Consider the following 17,920-nt stretch of genomic DNA (forward strand, 5'->3'; position numbering starts at 1 on the left):
AGACCTTTCATGCATTAATGAAGAGCAGTGACCATGGCCAAGGGGAAAGGTCTAAAGAAATGGCCATGAGAGACACAGTGACGCACTAGAACAATTCATCCACTCCTTTTCTGAAAGTCCTCTCAGATCTGAAGAGGGACTTGACCAAAGGCTCCATATATTGTTCTGAAGAGTCAGAACTAGCCTGCAGACTATTAGTTGGTGCCTCTGCTTAGAAAGTAAAGGACTTCTTTTCACCTTAATCTCTGGGTCAATGCATTTTTTTATTTGTTCATAAATGTCCACAGTGGCACAAAGAAATTAAGATAGACATTTCTGTACCTATTTCAGATAAATGTGTGAGACAATGTAGAACTGATTTAGTGGGAAGAGGTCATGGAATAGTAGCTGTCAAGAGAAATGCAGTTTGAATATAGTAGTGCTTTAGTTACTCAAAGCAACTAATATTTCAAAATCCATATGCAATCACAAACCCAATTATTTATCTTTAAAATTCTGCATTACTTAAATATTGCTTTTTTTTGCTGTTCTTTATTATTTTTAAGAGCGTTTTTTAGGCTTTAAATCCAATTTTTAAAAAGTATCACATACAAGATAGCTGTTCACTGTGGTCAGTGCAGAGAAAATGAAAGCAAAAGTAACATAATATGTGGAAGGCGCTTTTCCCTCCCGCCAAATGAACCTAAGTTGACCCTGAAGCAAAAGTGACATTTAACCTTTCTTGTTCCTACACACGCTGTGCTAAGCTTGACCTCTGTCTGTTCTTTCCCATCATCTTATGAAGTGGACAGCTGAACATCCAGTGTATTTACAGTACATGGAGATGTCTCAAGTTTCTTCTTTGAAGTGAGACAGTGCTTCAGCCTGTGAGGTAGCAGAAGGGTGGAGGGGCAGAAGGGAAGAAATGCCTCTGCTATGTCAACTCACATGACTGGGTCTGACATGAGACACGACCACTACAGAGTCTGCTTTCTGCCAGGCTCGGCTGGAGTTCTGTGCCATGTAAGATGGCATCTGCCCTGGCTGCGGAGCAGAGCCATTGCCTTCCTCTGTCTCCTTGACCTGACCATGCATGGTCAGTACCCTGGGACGCTTTGTTACGGGAGGCAAGAGTTTGAGTCTCCCTGGAGGAGAATCAGCAGCTTCATGGTGTTTATTTGAAAAGAATGAAGTCTGAGAAAGGCTTTTTGTTCAAGACTTTCTATTTTGTAAAATAACAGCGAAGTGAGAAACAGATAGAAATGGTATTGTACAAAGAACAGTTGTTCTTTAGAGACCAACATTGCTGATGAATTCTATTGCCATGATCATTTACTCCACTTCTTATTAAGTGACAAGGAATTCAGTGACATAAAAAGGGTTCTGCAATCACTTAACACATCTTAAAGCACTGAAATGTAACATCAACATTCAATGAGTATGGTCGTTTCCCTGGGTAAAAGCTTCCTGTATTATGTTAGAGTCATTCTGAATAAATAGAAAAGCAAAGGCATTTTGTGTGTTACCACAGCTTTATGTCCCCTCAGAAATAGTCAGGAAGATTTTGTTTCATAGTTTGAAAATGGAAGTTTCTGTCACTGATGTGTCACCCCTGAATTTTCTCACCATATTTAGTTCTGTCTTTCTTAAAGGACTTTTCAAGAGCTTCTCTTGCCCCAAGCAGCATCCCAACTCAGCTGTACATTGATGTACAGTTCTGTGGGATTCTCTCCTCTGTCTGCTGTGGGCACTTCAGTAATTTTATTTTTGAGTGTGAATTGGATTCAACTCTAAATATACATTTCCTAAAACTTACTTGGGGATGTATTATTATCCTGTAGTGAACCTGCAGCTTTCTTGAAGTGCTCTGTTATATTACTGTTCTCTTTTTCACTAATATTTACCATCAGTGGAGGGCTCAGCATGCTGAATTCTGAGGATCAGAAACTCGTGTCTTTTTTACTAGCTAAATAGAGCCAAGGGTCACCTTACAGGGATGCCTACTTTTCCTATACAGTCGATGGAAGCACTTTCCTCAAGCCTTCTCAATTTTCCTTTGCCAATTGCTGTTTCTCTTGAATGTGTTCTATGATTCTATGTAAGGATCTTTAGCACCCATGTAACCATTAAAAGTTAGTTGAAAAAATTCCAGAAAAAATTCCAGACATGATCTTTAATGGGATGTGATTCATCTTCTCTATTTTAGGCCTCTACTGTTAGGTGAGATAAATTGTGTTCTGAGCTTTGTTTGTGCTATTGACTAGGCCCCACAAGAAGAGGTCCAGAATAGATGGTTCATTTGTAGATGCCTACGTTTAGTCAGATGAATCTCGCCTGATGTCATGGTGCTAAGCAAGTATAACTGTAGATCTCTGTCATGAGGGGTTGTCTATACCTGAACCAATTATGGATGGGAACTACTATCGAAGTGCTGTGGATTATTGTAATTATGAATAAGAAAATCTATTCTGTGCTGCTGCTTTACAGTTTGGTTTGGTTTGTTTCATCCAGATAGTTCTTCACTGTGAATCTTCTGTGAACCTGCCCTTGTCTGTTCTGCTGGAAAAGTACTGTGAAGCTTTGTCAGCCCGCACCAATGTCACAGGTATTTATTTCTCGATTTCTTGTTGGCTTCTTGTTACTGTAGGATCTGTTTTCAAAGTGTCCTTGCTCCAGGAACATCTTTTCCTGCTGAGATAAGCATAGTGCCTCCAGCCTTGGGTTTTCATTGGCAACAATGTACAGTGGTATGAAATGGAAAGAAAAGTTTGAATTTTGCACACCTGGAAAGAGCTGCAGGTGAACTAATAATGACAGCCCTTTTTCATTATTTAATCTGCTAAAGTGACTATACTCCCCGACTGATAAGACAGTTGAAGGTTAATACAGTTAAAGTGTCTGTATCAGGACTTTTGAGACTTGTTGCCAAAGGCTGGCTGCATTTCTCCAGGTGCAGCATGGGACATCCAGGCTGGGCAGGTGAAGACAGGTGCATGTGCTAGGAAAATCCAGCCCTTGTGTGGCATTTGCTGTAGAAACTGGGGTGCTCTGACCAGACTGGCAGCTCATATAAGCTAGGGATGAACCTTGGATCATTTCAGCTGGATCAATGGAGTATTTACCATGAAAAACACCAGTCCTTCAAGTCAAAACACGGACACGGTATATATGTTTAACCACAAGACTTTACCATTTCTGTTTCCTGATCCCACCTTCACGTCTCCAAAACCTGACTCTAACTTTTTCGGCTAGGACAGAAGGCTTTTCTGACAAAGAGGTGAGGCAGGGGCACTTAGGGGCACTGGCAGTGGAGTAAAGGGAGTATCACATACCCTGTAGAAGGGCAAATAACAGGAAGGAGTCGGGGGATATGGTGCCTTTTCTTTATACCAGTTTTTGAAAGCAGAGCAAAGCACTGATTCTTGTGCTTGATTCTTGGCTAAAATGCACCAGCACAAAAATGATACTGTAAGCGATGAGAAACTGGATCCAGCTTTGCTTCAGAAGTGGGAGAAGCACACTGGGAGCTGCTCCTCTGCGGCGTGACTGGGGGGGTGTGCTGCAATGAGCGATGCTACTGGGGGAAAAAGCAAAATCGCTTCTTTCCCCATCAATTCTCTTTCCCCCCGGTAAATCTTCATAGGGGGAGGAGTTTGAAATATCTTGTAATAATGTATATGTTATCATTCAGCTCAGACAGTTCTCCAGCCCTGAGAAATGGCAAAGGAAATGAGACTCAAGGAAGAAAAAATCTTTCTGTATAATATATTAGATCAATTGTATTTTACTCTGACTGTATCAATTCCTTAAGGACAATAAGCTGATCTAGATAAGCTGATCAGACTGAAGTCTGGAAGTTGTGTTGCCTTAACTGCCTCTTAATTTGCATATAAATGGGTGTGTTGACCTGTATTATGAATCTAGCCTGAGCTCTGCAACTTGTGCTATTGTGTTCCAGGGAGCAGCTCTGCCTCATGTGGCATATTTCCTGGTATAAATTTTAATGACCATCTATTCCATTCTGTAGCTGGAAACAAAGGAAGGATAGATGGGGTTCTGTGAAATTTTGGACACTTCTTTCGGGTGTTCTTTTCCTTTTGAATATTTTTTGTAAATATTATTGTAAAACTTGCCATTAATTCATAAGGTATTTTTCCTCATCCAGAGCTTCTATTGGAAAAAAACAAATTTCACACCAGGCTGTCTTAGAAGTTGGCAAACAATTTACTCCTCAGTTGTTGACAAAAAAAAAAATTCTGGCTATGTGTATGATGCATGAAGACAGGGTATCTTCTCAGGCTGAGTGGAACAACTGTAATAACATTTTAATATGAAAAGGGAAGAGAGAAGTCACAGAAGCCTCTCTTCTGCTGCTGTAAAGTATCACTGATCAAAAAGGTAAAGCTCTGAAATTAATGAAACTTGATTGTTACATAGAGATGATCCAGCATGCAGCTTTTCTAGAACATACCTTCCCATGGTGCTTGTGACCCTTGTAGCCGTTTCTGCAGCATGCTTCAAAATCCTGTGAACTGGTACCCTGCTTTGAGCATGGGCTTATACATACAGTAAAACCCTAAACTGCTTCATGTTCAGATCAGTCGGAAATAAGTCCAGACTCAGGCACAAGCATGAGGTTAACTTTGGGACATACTATGGACAAAAGTTCCCTTTTTTGCTTAGCATGTGTTGATGTACTTTTCTCAGTGTGGTGGATCATCAACATGGTGCTTCTGACCACTACATATTCCTTTTGTCTTCCATGACAATTGCAGGGTCTTCAAAACGGTCTGGACTATTCAGCTATGAGTCTTCTCGTTAAAAATGGAGGTCTGCAATATAGTGATCTCTTATTCATAGTCAGTAAAGTTATAGTTGGTACAATTGAAGTCCAAAGCGTGATTTCATCCTAAACTGGGATCTAAAATGGAGCAGAAATGAAACTATTTTTTTTAAAGGGATCCAAGGAAAACAAGATCCTGTGACTAAATCTAATCTCATTTTTTGATGTCCAAAATTAGGTGAGCTGTGTGCATCCTTCCTTTTGAACCCTCATAACAATAAGGATCTATCACATTGAAACAGTGGTGTGCTCCATTCAGCAGCATGGATGTACAGAACCAGAACATAGAGTCTGCAATGTCTGAGTCTCTTCTCTGGCTCCCATTCTTTCACATACTGCAGATAACATCTTTCAGAAGGGAAAAAAAAATCATAAAAAAGCCTCCGAGGAGAGCCATATTGAACAATCTTTATTTATAGCTGGGAGAATAGTAAACATTAAAGTTTTGTAATTGGTTATCTTCCTTGTCTCTTTTCCAGAAGATGCTGTTAATTAGTACAATATGTTAATTTCCGTCCCCTATAATTACTAACTTCACCCCCCAAATATGTTCACACTAAGTATCCCAAACAGATGGCATAAAATGCTTTTCAGAATTTCATGTGTGTGTAATTTCACTGAATTGCTGAGTGAATGACATTGTAAATTCAGTCTGAAGTGATTTAAACCAAGCGATACTTTTTCAGGGGTGGAAGGCAATATAACTCACTCTCTCTTTTGGGCGTTGTTTCCTTGAAAATTCTGTGGGTAACACCTTCATAATTGCTTGGGTGCAAGTTTTGAGCTTGATGGGAATGTGTGTTTTTATTTGTGGACTTGAGGAAGAATTTTATTTATTCCTATGCTTTATAAGATTAATTGGTTGAAATGGAGGGTTTTTTCTACAGTGACTGAGCTGAATATGTTCCTGATCTTGTAATCTCCTGATATGGTTTGGCTAAAATTATATTAATATCCCAGATGACCGGATGACTGTGATTCTATATATTTGTATAATGTGTGCACTGAGTTATGGCTTCAATTTTTATGGGAACTCAGAGGAAGGTCCTCAGTACACACTGATGTTCCATGGGTTTTGTCATGCTTCCCTTCACATCCTTTGGCTTTCCCATCTTGTATGTTTCCACTCGAGACTACAAGTCTTGACGTATATCTGATCCTACTCACCTTTGGTCTCCATGGAAATCTTTTGATACCACTTTCTGGTCCATTGACCTGTTTGGCCACCTTGTCAAAAGATGATTTATCTGAAAACAGGAATTTTGTCCAAAAAATAAACCAGAGGGTGGATGGCCAGTGCTAACTGTGCTGATTGCATTAGTGTAAGAATTACATTCTCTCTTTTCCTTCACTTTCTTACCCTTCACTCACTTTCAAGGTTATAATTTGCATTTATGGTGTTTAAGGCTATTCAGACAGCCCAATAAAGGAGAGATAGGAGATTAGATGTCACGCATTTCATTTCATGAAGGCCTGGGATACATTGAATGGAAAAATTATTTGTTCCCACTGGTAACTGTACCCTCCTGGCTGGGGCGAGGGGTGTGTGTGTGTGGGTGTTGGTTCCTTGCCCTCATTCTGGTCACTTTGTAGTACAGTGAAAAACTGTTGTCTCACAGAAATGGTGTAAACCTTCCTGATGCTGAGCGGTGCTGGATTCCACCTGTAGAAATTCTGGCTTATACTACTCTGATGTTATTTCCTCAAGTCTCTGGGGAAGCTCTGGTTTAAGGAACATGTTGGCGGATGTGAGGAATGTATCCAGGGGTGGATTCCAACACACGACGCCTCAAAGATGCTAGTCAAGTCTCCAACTAACGTGACATCACTTGGAGATTGACATAATTTCTGCTGTTGTTGGGGCTTCTCCAGCACTTACAATAGCACAAAACGGGGAAGTTATGAAAAGTGGTCTTCTTTTCTTATTCCTTGTTGAACCTCTTTGTTGTGGTATAACCCTGGTAGGCACCACACAGCCACTCGCTCACTCCCCGCTAGTAGGATGGGGAAGAGAATCAGAGGGGTAAAAGTAAGAAAACTTGTGGGTTGAGATAAAGACATTTCAATAGGTAAAGCAAAAGCTGTGCATGCAAGCAAAGCAAAATAAAGAATTCGTCCACTATTTCCCATCGACAGGCAGATGCTCAGCCATCTCCAGGAAAGCAGGGCTCCATCATGCCTAATCATTACTTGGGAAGACAAATGCCATCACTCCAAACATCCCCCCACTTCCTCCTTCTTCCCCAGCTTTTATGGCTGAGCATGACATCATATGGTGTGGGATATCCCTTTGGTCAGTTGAGGTCAGCTGTCCTGGCTGTGTCCCCTCCCAACTTCTTGTGCACCCTCAGCCCACTTTCTGATGCGGTGTGAGAAGCAGAAAAGCTCTTGATTTTGTGTAAGCACTGCTCTGCAATAACTAAAACATCCCTATGTTATCAACACTATTTTCATCACAAGTCGAAAACATAGCCCGATACAAGCTACTATGAAGAACTTTATCCCAGACAAAAGCAGTACACTCTTCTACACCACACCAAATCCTATCCAACGCATCTGACATAAATTTGCACTATTTCTCCTGGACAGGCATTGATTGGTGTCAGAGTCCATTACCTTCTGAGCGGGTTCTTTTAGACATTCCACGTGTGGGGGGTATGATGTTTAATGACAAATTTACTTATTTGAAGATATTTGATGTTCCAATTTAGAAGTGGGATACAAAGTATACTGAAAAGACAATCCAAATCTAAGTTACACTTAGGAAAATACAGCAATTGCAATACACAGTTCAATCCTGATACGATGTGATATTCATTACTGGTCTCTATAATATGCTCACCATCATGACACTGGGCATCCCCAGTCACTACAGAGGAATATGCGGGTTGAAGCCAGCTCAAGCCCGTTGCAGTCTTCAAAATTCTTTTTGATCCGCTCTACCGTTGATACGTGTTTATCTAAAACAAAAGCCACCCTCCTGTCCCTTGGTGTTGAGATAAAGTCTGCTTCTTTGCAACAGCTGTGGTCAGGCACACTCTGCATTATTCCCTGAGCTTCACAGGCACATCAGCCCTGCCTGTCTCCTCTGAGCTTTCTTCCATTGTAGGGGTTTATTGGTTAGTCACAACTGGCCAAAGCAAGGTTCATGTGAGAGAAGGATTTATGAAATCTTATGCATTTCTGAAGCATGAATCAGAGTTCCTCTCTGGTCACTGTCACACTTCAGATAACTTTCTAATATGGCTATCAGTGTTGAGCTACCAAAGACATCTACTTGCCTAGAGGTCTCATGTAAACCAACTACAGACGGCCTTGTGCTCAACTGCTGTAGAACAAGTTATTATCACTTTTCAGAGGAAACTGTTCACAAATATGCTATACAACAGTAAAAGCAACTTAGGGGAGCGAGTGCACATGTGTACTCACATATCTTTGCAGGTTAGTTTTTAAGTGCATATTGAAAGATAGTAGCTGATAGCCGTGTGTCTGCTGCATGATCTTTGTCATTCAAGCCTAAATTAATGAGATTAAGATGCAAAAGTGCTCCCTCCATGACAAAAACAAAATACACATATATAAGGGTTATTTCAGACCTTTAAACACTGCTTCAGTATTATGGATCTGGTTCTGTTTCCAGCTACGAAAAGTACAAAGTAAATACGTGTGTGTGTGTGTGTCTTGAGGAGAGTATATGGATGTGTTTGCATTCTTGTATATGGTGAAAACACATAAATCGGGGAAAACTAGCATCCTAAAATGTAGGACAACCAATTAAATACATAACTTCATTTTATCATTATTTTATAGATTACATTTATCTTAATTTTAATTTGAAATACTCATGCACAAAAAAAAAAGTAAAAGATTGTAAAGCTTCCTTTCAAATGTTGAAAACTGTCATGTTCATTTTTCAGAAAATTATTCCCCATCATTTTGATAAGAAAACGTTTGAAGGCTTGATGGTATGTTTGTGCAGTGTTTCTGCCACCTTGAAGCTGACCATTCATTACAATGCTTTTATTTCCATCATTTTTTGTTTTGATGTTGTCCCCATACGGATCCACCTCTGTGAACTTGGCACAAGTGCAAGTGTCTCTAAACAAGGTTTTGTAACTACTGCGAGATAATGGACCTTGCAGACTCTGTGAACAATTTCATTTATAAATTATTCCTGTCTTCTTGGAGCTTTATTCAAACAAAATGTGAGCTTTCTAGGTTTGTTTATGGAGGACTTATCTGTGTGACTTTATTGGAAAGGGTTCTCTCATCTGTGGCTAGAAGACTTTATTTTTCATCCAGCTTATTTGTACTGGGTTCATTTCTAATCCAGAAGCAACACAGGCCTTTTCTCAAGGCAATCTCCCTGCCTATTGCAAGGGTAGTGATCCTTTGTGTGGCATGTTTGTCTGTGGGAAAGACATTCAGTGTTAAGTTGTTCAGTTCAAAACTTGGAAAAACAGGAGTTAAATTGACTGCCTGGTTAGATTTTTTCCTTCATTCACTCTTTATTTCTGATTGGGACTTCTACTGATCATGAATCTCTGCAGATCAGACAGGTGTGACCATCTTGAGCTTGCAGATGTTTCAGTATGGCTTTCTGTGCAGGTCATAATACCATCGTCCTGATTTGCTGTTAATACAGGCTTGATTGGGTCATTTCTGCTTAATGCATGCACGGAGGTCACCTCTGTGAACCAGGCAGGTGGGACTGAACCTGGAGTTTCAGAGCAAAAGCTAATAGCTGAAATTAGAAGTGCTTAGGAGCCACTGCACTGTTACTGGAGGTCTTATGGATTCATAGGGTGGGACTCATCTCACAGATTACACATCTCAATATTTGTGTTTACATGTAAATCTGAGCTCACATTGTTGCCACTGGAATGGGATTTAGTTGCCCTCCTATCACTGTCCAGTGCCCTTTAAGATGCTTTAGGGTAACCAAGACCTGCAGGGCTGACAGATATGACACAGAATCTGCAAGAAACATGTGCCCTCTAGAATAGCTGATGCTGCCTAGAGGGATATCTCAGGGCACTGGTGGCACTAGGTGCCTATGTGTGGCCATCTGAATCCTTCCTTAGATCCCCAATGACTGCACTAGATGAACTAGATGTTCAGCTCAATCTAGACGTCCGTATATAGGCACGTCCACACAAGACTTACATAGAAATATGCAAATTGAATGACATATAGCATGTAGTCTGCAAGATGGGAGTTAAATCCACATTTATAGCTTAAATCATATATGAAATCTTCTCTGACAAGGTGATTTAATCACAGATGCTTTGCCCACCAAAAAAAAAAAGTCATGAGTGTTTTGCCTTGCTGCCCCTGCTGCTGAGTACACACAGGCTATAGATTTTGCTTGGCTGACTGTTGTTAATTTTCAGTAGTCAACTTCCATCAATCTCTTTTAGTAGATGAAAGTTTCATGACAGGCAAGCATATGTGACAACTTGCTTTCTATCCAGAACTGCAAAGGTGAGGCACGCGCTGCTCCAGGGGTTATTTATTTCTGTACATTGCACTATTCTGTTTCTCGGAAACAGAAGATTTGGCCTCATTACATCTCTAAATATCCCTCCACAGTAATGGCATGGCAGCAATTCTCACCGTTTCCCTCCTGATTTTCCCAGCAGGTCACATCAATGAGCACTTCCATTTATAATGATACTTGGATGAGGTATTCATTTTAACATATGCTTTGCACTCTCTTGGTGTCAGCCTGCTGGCTGAAGCTACGTACGCAGCTCCTGCAGCTGCCTGTGGAGCACTTGGGAATGTGCTTTCGTCACATCCACACAACCCAGTTACTGCTCACAGGCACAAAGTTAACCTTGAGCATCAGCGTTTGCATGATCAAAGCTCGAGCTACATACAAGCAGTCTTCCTAGCACTTCCTATTTTCAGATATTGCAATAACACTATTTAAATAGAGGTGATGATGTTGGTTTATTTTCCCACTGCCTCAAATGACATACCAGGCAGTCTAGCGCTGCTTGCTTATACTTCCCAAAATAAAGCTGACTGTGTTGTATGTTGCTGCACAATTTGTATTACTGCCACTGGTCCTTACAATTTAAAAGGTTGCATTTCTCAAGATGTGTCGTTCCAAGCTGAGGATATGGAAAAAGTCTCACGTATTAGGAAACTGTGTAGACAGTCCAAGAATTTCTGTGGCCTACTAGAGGGGATTATTTAGAACCATAGAATCATTTCATTTGGAAAAGACCCTTAAGATCATTGAGTCCAACCATTAACCTAACACTACAAAGTCCACCACTAAATCATGTCCCTAAGCACCATGTCTACTTTGTATGTTTGCTGTACAAAGAAAATATGATGCTTTCAGGGGCTTGAGGGGCTTTTGGTTGTTTTGGGGTTTTTTTTGGTAAATGGTTTATGGATGAGATATATAAACATATCTAAAGTTCCCACATTTACCCTAGGTATCCAGAAGCTGACAAGTTCTTCCAAAATTTGCAGCAAAAAAATCTCTGGGCTGTGTAAATGAGGCTGTAAAGTGCTCAGCTATTATAGTGATGAGAGCCACACAGAGAGTTTGGGGTTTTTTGAGGGGTAGTGTTTTTTTTTTTTGGTCTGACCATGCGTCGTGATTCTGCATGTGAAACATGTTTCAGTAAGAAGTTGCTCCAGTGCCTTAATCCCATGAATGGGTGCCTTTGCAGAACCTCAGGAAACTAGCAAATGAAGTGATCTTGGCTTAGAAGAGGGACCAACTACACTAGAAGCGGTGCTAGTGGCTTAGGATGAAATATCAACTCCCCTAGTATCAGTAATCACTTTCCTTGGACTTTACATTATACAGGAAGGTAACAGCCTTCTGAACATCTTCATCAAAACAGTCTCTCAATGGCATCAGCTCTGAACTGACCGAAAATCTGGAGTTCACTAAGATGCTGGGTATATGGGTCTGAGGGATGACTGGAGAACAGGGTTGCTGATAGTATGAAGTCAGGGCAGACCCCACGGTCCTGTTAGATATTAGAAGTATTTACAGTGATCAACCTGATGGCATTGCCATGGTGGTTCCATGCTGCCAGCCTGGGATGCTGTGAAGAATAAAGAAAGGAAAAAGTGAACAGTGTAAAATTTTAGAGGAATGCAAATAAGACAGGCACAGCTCATAAACAAAAACATGTTACAGTGAGAAGATGCCATTGAGTTTTGTTTCATATTTCAGAAGAGTGGCACACCTCAATCCTTGATTTGTCACTTCGCATGATACGTTCTCAGCAGACTCTCAGTAATAACTGTTACAATGCCACACTTCATCAGTATACTTAAATCTTTGAATTTATACAGTTGGTACAATAAATACCATTTGCTGAATGTGGTTTCTAAATTAGATATGATTTTTTTGTACACTTGGCAGATAAAAATATACTCTGTGGAACCTCTCATTTTGCCAAGTTCTACTAAACAGATGGAGTGCCTTTTCTGTTCACATGAAATCACGTCAGTGAATCTGGTCTCAAACGAAAACACCTCCTGTCCTTTAAAATCAACAGTTTTCTCTAGGTTTGTGGGTTGATGAGCCTTTCAAGCAGTGAAACAATGCTGTGGCCAATCTAGAGAGTAAACCCACATAACAATAGTGATACTACAAAACACACTATTTGGAAGGATGGGTGGTTCAAGAGAAAGTCTAAAATACATAGTGCTGGAGGATAACTATTATTAGGAAATGGGAGAGATGGGCTAGAATGGGAATTTTGTTGTTATTGTTTTTTCTGATTTCAGTAAAATGCTCAAGACCTCATGACCCCATGACTAAGTTGGCTCTCCAGTTTAGCCTCTAGATGTGCTCTTGATGACATGCCGTAGTTGTCTTGCCTTTGTCTCCCTGCTTTTGACAAAATGGATGTTTTCATGCTTGTTTTGGAGGAGTGTCCCTAAGCCACACTCAGAGCCAGATTCACCACGTGGACAGACCAAGGTGATACCAGGCTCCATCCATTCCTCTAAAGGTGTAATCATAAACTCTGTGTGTCTTAGGCCCCTGTATATAAACTCATGCCTGCCAGCACTCCCTTACTTCACTAGCATCTACTGAAAGCAAAAAAAGAGGGTGACCTTCTGCTATCTATTAGTAGGTTGCAAGATGTGCTCAAAGCTTGTTGAAAATCCAGCGGATGGTCTGAGGAAGAAAAAGTGGTAGGGTGCTGGATACTTATAGATGCTGTCATGGCCTACTATGGACTAGAATGTGAACATAGACAATGGATCAGAGGTTCAGCTTGCACAAATCACCTGTTGTAAAGTTGCAGCTGGCAGCTCATCTGTCCTTGTTTAGCTCTCAATTGCATCACTTGGTTGACCTTTTCTAAATAAACTCTCTTATGCATGGAATTGATTTGCCTTGGCCTCCAACTCTTAGGTGAGGACATCTTATTGTATAGTCCCATGTATGAAAAAACAGTTAAGTGCTAAAGCTAGTCAAAATGCAAAGCTGACCTGTAAAGCTCCAGCTCTATATTGTTCAGCTTTCTTATTCCATTACAAAATAAGAACTGTGTGATTATTTTTTTTTTCTCCAGGCATTCATCTTACTCGTTAAACCATCAAAGTGTGGAAGCCGGCTGTATAGGAAAAAGATAATGGAAAATGTTAACACAGTTTATGTAAGCCACTAGGACCTGAACTGTTCAACCACTTCACCCTTTGTATATCTTTACTTGTATGAGAAGACTCATTCACTGCAGTGGTACACTCCACTGAGTAATGTTTCTCATGTACATAAACTTGTTAGGCAGAAAGTTTGTTTCTGGATGCAAATATGTCGAGTGCACATAGCCATAGCTAAGAGAAAGAGACAAATGAGAAACAGATTCCTAAAGGTGTAAACGTGATGAGGTGGGGGTCGGTCTCTTCTCCCAAGTAACAGGCGATAGGACAAGAGGAAGCGGCCTCAAGTTGCGCCGGGGGAGGTTTAGACTGGATATTGGGAGAAATTTTTACACTGAAAGGGTTATCAAGCATTGGAACAGGCTGCCCAGGGAAGTGGTTCAGGCACCATCCCTGGAATTATTTAAAACACAGGTAGACATGGTGCTTAAAGATATGGTTTAGTGAGGTTTTTTATCAGAGTTAGGTTGATGGTCGGACTAGGTGATCTGAAAGGTCCCTTCCAACCTAGGCAATTCTGTGATTCTGTGATCTCAATTCCATTAACGTCCTACAGGAATTGGATTTCATTACTCTAAATAGCAGTGCTGTAAAAAAACCCTAGCCTATCTGTGGATTTGCTTGTCCTCCCCAAAACCCTCTAAAGAACACCATCAGGAACTGTACCATTGCAAGGCTCTGTCTTCATCCTCTTGAAACTCCATCTTGTTCAGATTTCCCTGCTACGTAAGGCCCAAGCATTTAGAAGCTAACCTCTTGACTGCTCACACTGTTAAATGCACGGAGGTTTACCATACCAGAGAAACCTCGTCCTGTTCAGGAAGTCCTCTGGGATGAATGGAGACTGGGAGAGTGCTTATGTGTCTCCTGTTCCTGTGTTCGTCCCTAAGCATCCACTCAAGACAGGAAGATGTAGTAGGCGGACCTTTAGTCAGAACCAATAGTGCTGTTCTGGTATTTTTAACAAGCCTATTTTATCATTGGGTGTAGAGGCAGCCTAAGGCCCACTCAGCTGCAGATTTCTACTTTGCAATATCTAGACTTACAGGAAATTAATCATACTCCTAAGAACCTTCTCTTTCTTTGAAAGTATCCCTGAGGTGATTTAGCAGCAATGTGGAAGACTATTACTTTCTGCCTTCTGTGTAAATAAAGGGGAAAGAGTTAATATCAGAAGGGAGATACAGTTGCAATTTTAGTATTAATTTTCTCAAGGAGACTGCTTGTGAGTTCATCTCTGTAAACTTGGAAATGAAATCTTTCAATGATTTCTCAATGTGTAGCCACACTTCAGTGGGCACCAGGTCTTTGAAATTTGTACTAGCAAGCAAAAACCAAGATTTCTGGCTAAGATGGGTGGCTTCTTATCTGAGCAATTCGTTGTGGGTGTTTTAATATACATATATGTATATGTATAAAAATATATACATCTATATATGCTCACCACTTTTTTTCCCCTGTTTCTCCTAGGGGTTTTAAAAGTCTTGAGTTTCAGAGGGGGGACATGCTATTTTAAATGCCACAGTTGCCACCTAAAGTACTTGTTATTTCTGCTTGTGAGAGACTGCCCAATTCAGTCAGACCAGGCTGGTGTTCTTTCATGTTGTTTAGATTGATTACTGTTCTTCTTTTCCTTAATTTCTTATGAAGCCTTCTCAGATCCAAATGTAAAACTCTTATTAGCAGAAAAGATATAGTTCTCCAGGTTGCTATAAAATAGCTTTTTATGCTAGTTAGAATACAAATCTCTGAGATAAGTGATACAGAAATTCACCCAGTATATGTACTTTTTAAAAAATGCAATGATTTTTTTATACAATGAAAATAAAAATAAATATAGTTATATATGTTATTAAACTTTTGGCTACTATTTCCCTAACCTGGAGGATGCGATTATATGACCATTTTCAACAGGGAGACAAAGAGCTCAGGGGCATCAATGGAAACACGCACAGTAGAAATGATTATGCTTTCTATTTTTGTATTATAACCATTAGAATTTCATCAACATCCACAAGAAAATGAAATAAATGTGTCCATTTTATTTGAGAAGACACACAGTTGAGGAAAAATGTATGCAGCATTAAACAGTATCTATTACATTGTTTTTCTGCAGTCCCATAGTCCACGGATGAAACAAGCAAAGAATACTTGATTTTTGATCTGCATTGCAGATTTCGGAGCACTTCTTAACTCTTCATCTCATATCAGGAGGCCTGAATGTTATGGATTATTTTACTTTAAGTCCACCATTTTCAGTTACTTCTTGTTCCCAGTGTTACAACAAACAGGAATATTTTGTTCTGGTTAGCTTTCCATAGTTTAAAATTTAAAAAATTAATAGCAAAAATGTTCTTACAGATTCCATGGAAATTGAGGAGTGGATATTTTAATCTCTGTTTTATATATGGTGGAAAGTTAAATGATTTGCCAAGAATTCAAAGCCAATCACTGGAGGAATATTAGAACGTGAGATGTTCTCGCTCTGCAGCCTGCCTGTGGTACAGGATTGGTACTGAAAACATAGCAATTAAGAGCAAGCAGCTGACATTTTTGCATCACAAGAGTTTTAAATATTCCATAGTAACCTTGCAAGCTCACACGCAACATAAGAACTTTCTAATTGAATGATGTAACTGCTCTTGCTTTTAGCTGGAGCTGTTATGTGTTGGTATTTTCATTTGATCTTCTTCAGAAATCTTGGAGGCCCAAAGGTGAAACTCACAGTTATAACTCCATAGAAAAGTAGGGGATTAAATTGGGAATTCAGTGGCTGGTGTGAAGTTCCAGGGCATAGAAGTAATGTTTTTGAGGAAGGGAGTGCACAGGTGTTCACAATGAATAATTATTCAGTGCCTATTGGAAACACAGGTAAGGGCAAGGGAGATAACTTGCCCAAGATCACAGCATTGGCTAGAAGTAGATTTGAAATTCCTGTCTTTCTGCCCCATGCTCTGATAACTACTCTCTTCCCTTGTGAAATGTGGTACTTGCATATTTTGATGTAGAGAAAACAAGGTATATACATGTCAGCTTGACACTGACAGCGGCTGGCATGTTATGTGCTGTAGAAACACCTTGATGCCATGCGAGTCCCCAAAAGACCTGATGGTGTTTAAAAGGTTTGCGTTTGTAAGTAGCAAGGGTAAGGTGGTCAGCATGATAAAAATTCCTGTCCTCTTTCTCTATTCCATGTATACAGCTCTTGACTGATATGTAAATGCTACTGATGGATGCTCTGAATTGTCACGTTTGTCGGTGTGTTTATTGGATAAATATATTAGCTTAATTAAATAATGATCAATCTAGACAAGACTGTCACGGAAGAGAATAATGATGTGGGCAAGCCATCAACTACAGAAATCTTACCTGATCATGTCCAGCCTTCATCTAATGTACAAAGGTGGCTTTGAACAGTAGCTGGAAATTCTCAAACACATGAAAAACCACTGACAGGAGAAAACTGAAACACAGGCCAAGTGGCCTGAGTTAAAGAAAGCTGTTGAGTCACTCTGGTCCTGAAGGACCCCAGTGAACTATTGCAGGTAATTCTGGCACAAAGCCTAAGAGGGGGTCAGCTGTGGGATTTATGTTGGAGAGATATGTGGCCAAACACCTCAACACATGCAATTATAGAATTTAATGAGACAAAAATGCTGCTAGCCTTGTTACCATGACAGCCTTTGGTATATACAGCACTTTTGTTCCTGGAATATCTCAGAGTGTCTGTTAATAAGCACCAGAAGTGCTGCATTCTTAAGCTCCTTTTTTATTTCTCTTCATGTCAATGCCATCTGAATCATGGGTTTCCTTCACCTTCTACACTCCATTCTTGGCAGGTCATTTGCTGTTGGGCCAAGTGCTTTGTGCAAACGTGGGAGCTCAATTCTGCTCCCTCATAAGCAACAGTGTGGGCCAAACTTTCTTAGAATCATAGAATCATAGAATTGCTGAGGTTGGAAGGGACCTTTAAGATCATCAAGTCCAACCTTTAACCTACCCTGACAAAAGCCACTTCTAAACCATGTCCCTACGTGCCCCATCTACCCTTTTTTTAAACACCTCCAGGGACGGTGAATCCACCACCTCCCTGGGCAGCCTATTCCAATGTTTAATAACCCTTTCAGTGAAAAAATGTTTCCTAATATCCAATCTAAACCTCCCCTGACGTAACTTGAACCCGTTTCCTCTCGTCCTATCACTTGTCACCAGGGAGAAGAGGTCAGCCCCCATCTCTCTACAACCTCCTTTCAGGTAGTTGTAGAGGGTGATAAGGTCTCCCCTCAGCCTCCTCTTCTCCAGGCTAAACAACCCCAGCTCCCTCAGTCGTTCTTCATAAGGTTTGTCCTCCAGACCCCTCACCAGCTTTGTAGCCCTTCTTTGGACACGCTCCAACACCTCAATGTCCCTCTTGTAGCGAGGGGCCCAAAACTGAACGCAGTACTC

At 40.5% G+C, this 17,920-nt stretch overlaps 1 protein-coding gene across 1 annotated transcript in view; it reads left to right on the forward strand.

Annotated features, from left to right (window-relative positions):
* The window catches only part of CRHR2 (corticotropin releasing hormone receptor 2), a 168,019-nt gene that overhangs the window by 12,375 nt on the left and 137,724 nt on the right, over positions 1–17,920 (forward strand). Inside the window, exon 2 of the mRNA XM_074573998.1 lies at positions 2,491–2,584. Within this exon, the coding sequence (XP_074430099.1) occupies positions 2,491–2,584 (94 nt within the window). The remainder of the gene's footprint in view (positions 1–2,490; positions 2,585–17,920) is intronic.

This window comes from Larus michahellis, chromosome 2, assembly GCF_964199755.1.
Source record: "Larus michahellis chromosome 2, bLarMic1.1, whole genome shotgun sequence".
NCBI lineage: Eukaryota > Metazoa > Chordata > Aves > Charadriiformes > Laridae > Larus > Larus michahellis.